Here is a 1083-nt window from a genome sequence, read left to right on the forward strand (position 1 = left end):
TTAGGGACCAGTTCTATAAATCACAGTGAATGATTACACCCCTGAGCTCACGGGAGCCACGTTGATTCCCATGGCACTGCCCAGGCAACATGGCTCTGGCCACGCCTGTGGCTTGCAGGACCCCATGGCCACTCAAGCTACAGTTTCCACAAAACTCACAACCCAAATGCAGCACAATTCTGCTGGGGGCAAAGGGCAAAAATCGACCAGGAATCGGTCAGTTTCGTTTTTGATTACACCCCTGAGCTCACGGGAGCCACGTTGATTCCCATGGCACTGCCCAGGCAACATGGCTCTGGCCACGCCTGTGGCTTGCAGGACCCCATGGCCACTCAAGCTACAGTTTCCACAAAACTCACAACCCAAATGCAGCACAATTCTGCTGGGGGCAAAGGGCAAAAATCGACCAGGAATCGGTCAGTTTCGTTTTGCAAGTGTGGGAAAAACTGACTGGGCCTATTTGCTCCTTAAAGGGATCGTGGGCCAATGCCCACCAAGGGAAACTATAAGCCCCCCTAGAAAAGGGAGTGCCCCGCAGGTGCTGCCGGTGAAGTGGAAAGAAGCCAGTCCTGTTAGTCGGGGCTGAGGCAGAGGACGTGTGCCCCTCAGACTGCCTACGGGAGCCTTCCTGCAGGCAGGGTGCCGGACTGGACTCCCTTAAAAAAGGGGGCTACTGAGAAAGTAGCAATGCATTTCTTGGGGAAAGTAAAAGAAAAAGCAGGAAGGGCATGAGGCCACAGGTTCAAAATAAGGGGCCCAGGGGCCCTCCGATGTGTCCACGGACCCAGTGACAGGGACCGCAGGACCTGGCCTGCCCCTTCCCGCTCTGGATCAACCACTTTCCCCGAAACCTGCCAATTCTGTTTTTTAATTTTTTGTGGAAAAGTCTAGTTGGTCTCGTAAAAGTTACCACCTCGGCCAAGAGTCCCGATTCCTCTTCCTCGAGAGACCCACCTGCTCCGCCTGCTCCGGGAAGGACTCGCTGCTCTTCACCAGCACGTTGGCGCTGGCCGCCACGTTCTCCGACAGGTCGATGCTGGCCACCCACTGCCGCCGCCGCCGCCGCGTGCCACGAGACACGGG

The 1083-nt window shown here is 56.3% G+C and overlaps 1 protein-coding gene across 1 annotated transcript in view; it reads right to left on the reverse strand.

The window, feature by feature from the left end:
* Window positions 1–1083, reverse strand: part of QDPR (quinoid dihydropteridine reductase) — a gene marked incomplete at its 5' end in the record, with an annotated part of 14636 nt that extends 13553 nt beyond the window's left edge. Inside the window, one exon of the mRNA XM_014522865.1 lies at window positions 955–1083. Coding sequence (XP_014378351.1) covers window positions 955–1083 — 129 coding nt within the window. The remainder of the gene's footprint in view (window positions 1–954) is intronic.

Source organism: Alligator sinensis, unplaced genomic scaffold, assembly GCF_000455745.1.
Source record: "Alligator sinensis unplaced genomic scaffold, ASM45574v1 scaffold466_1, whole genome shotgun sequence".
Classification (NCBI taxonomy): Eukaryota; Metazoa; Chordata; order Crocodylia; family Alligatoridae; genus Alligator; species Alligator sinensis.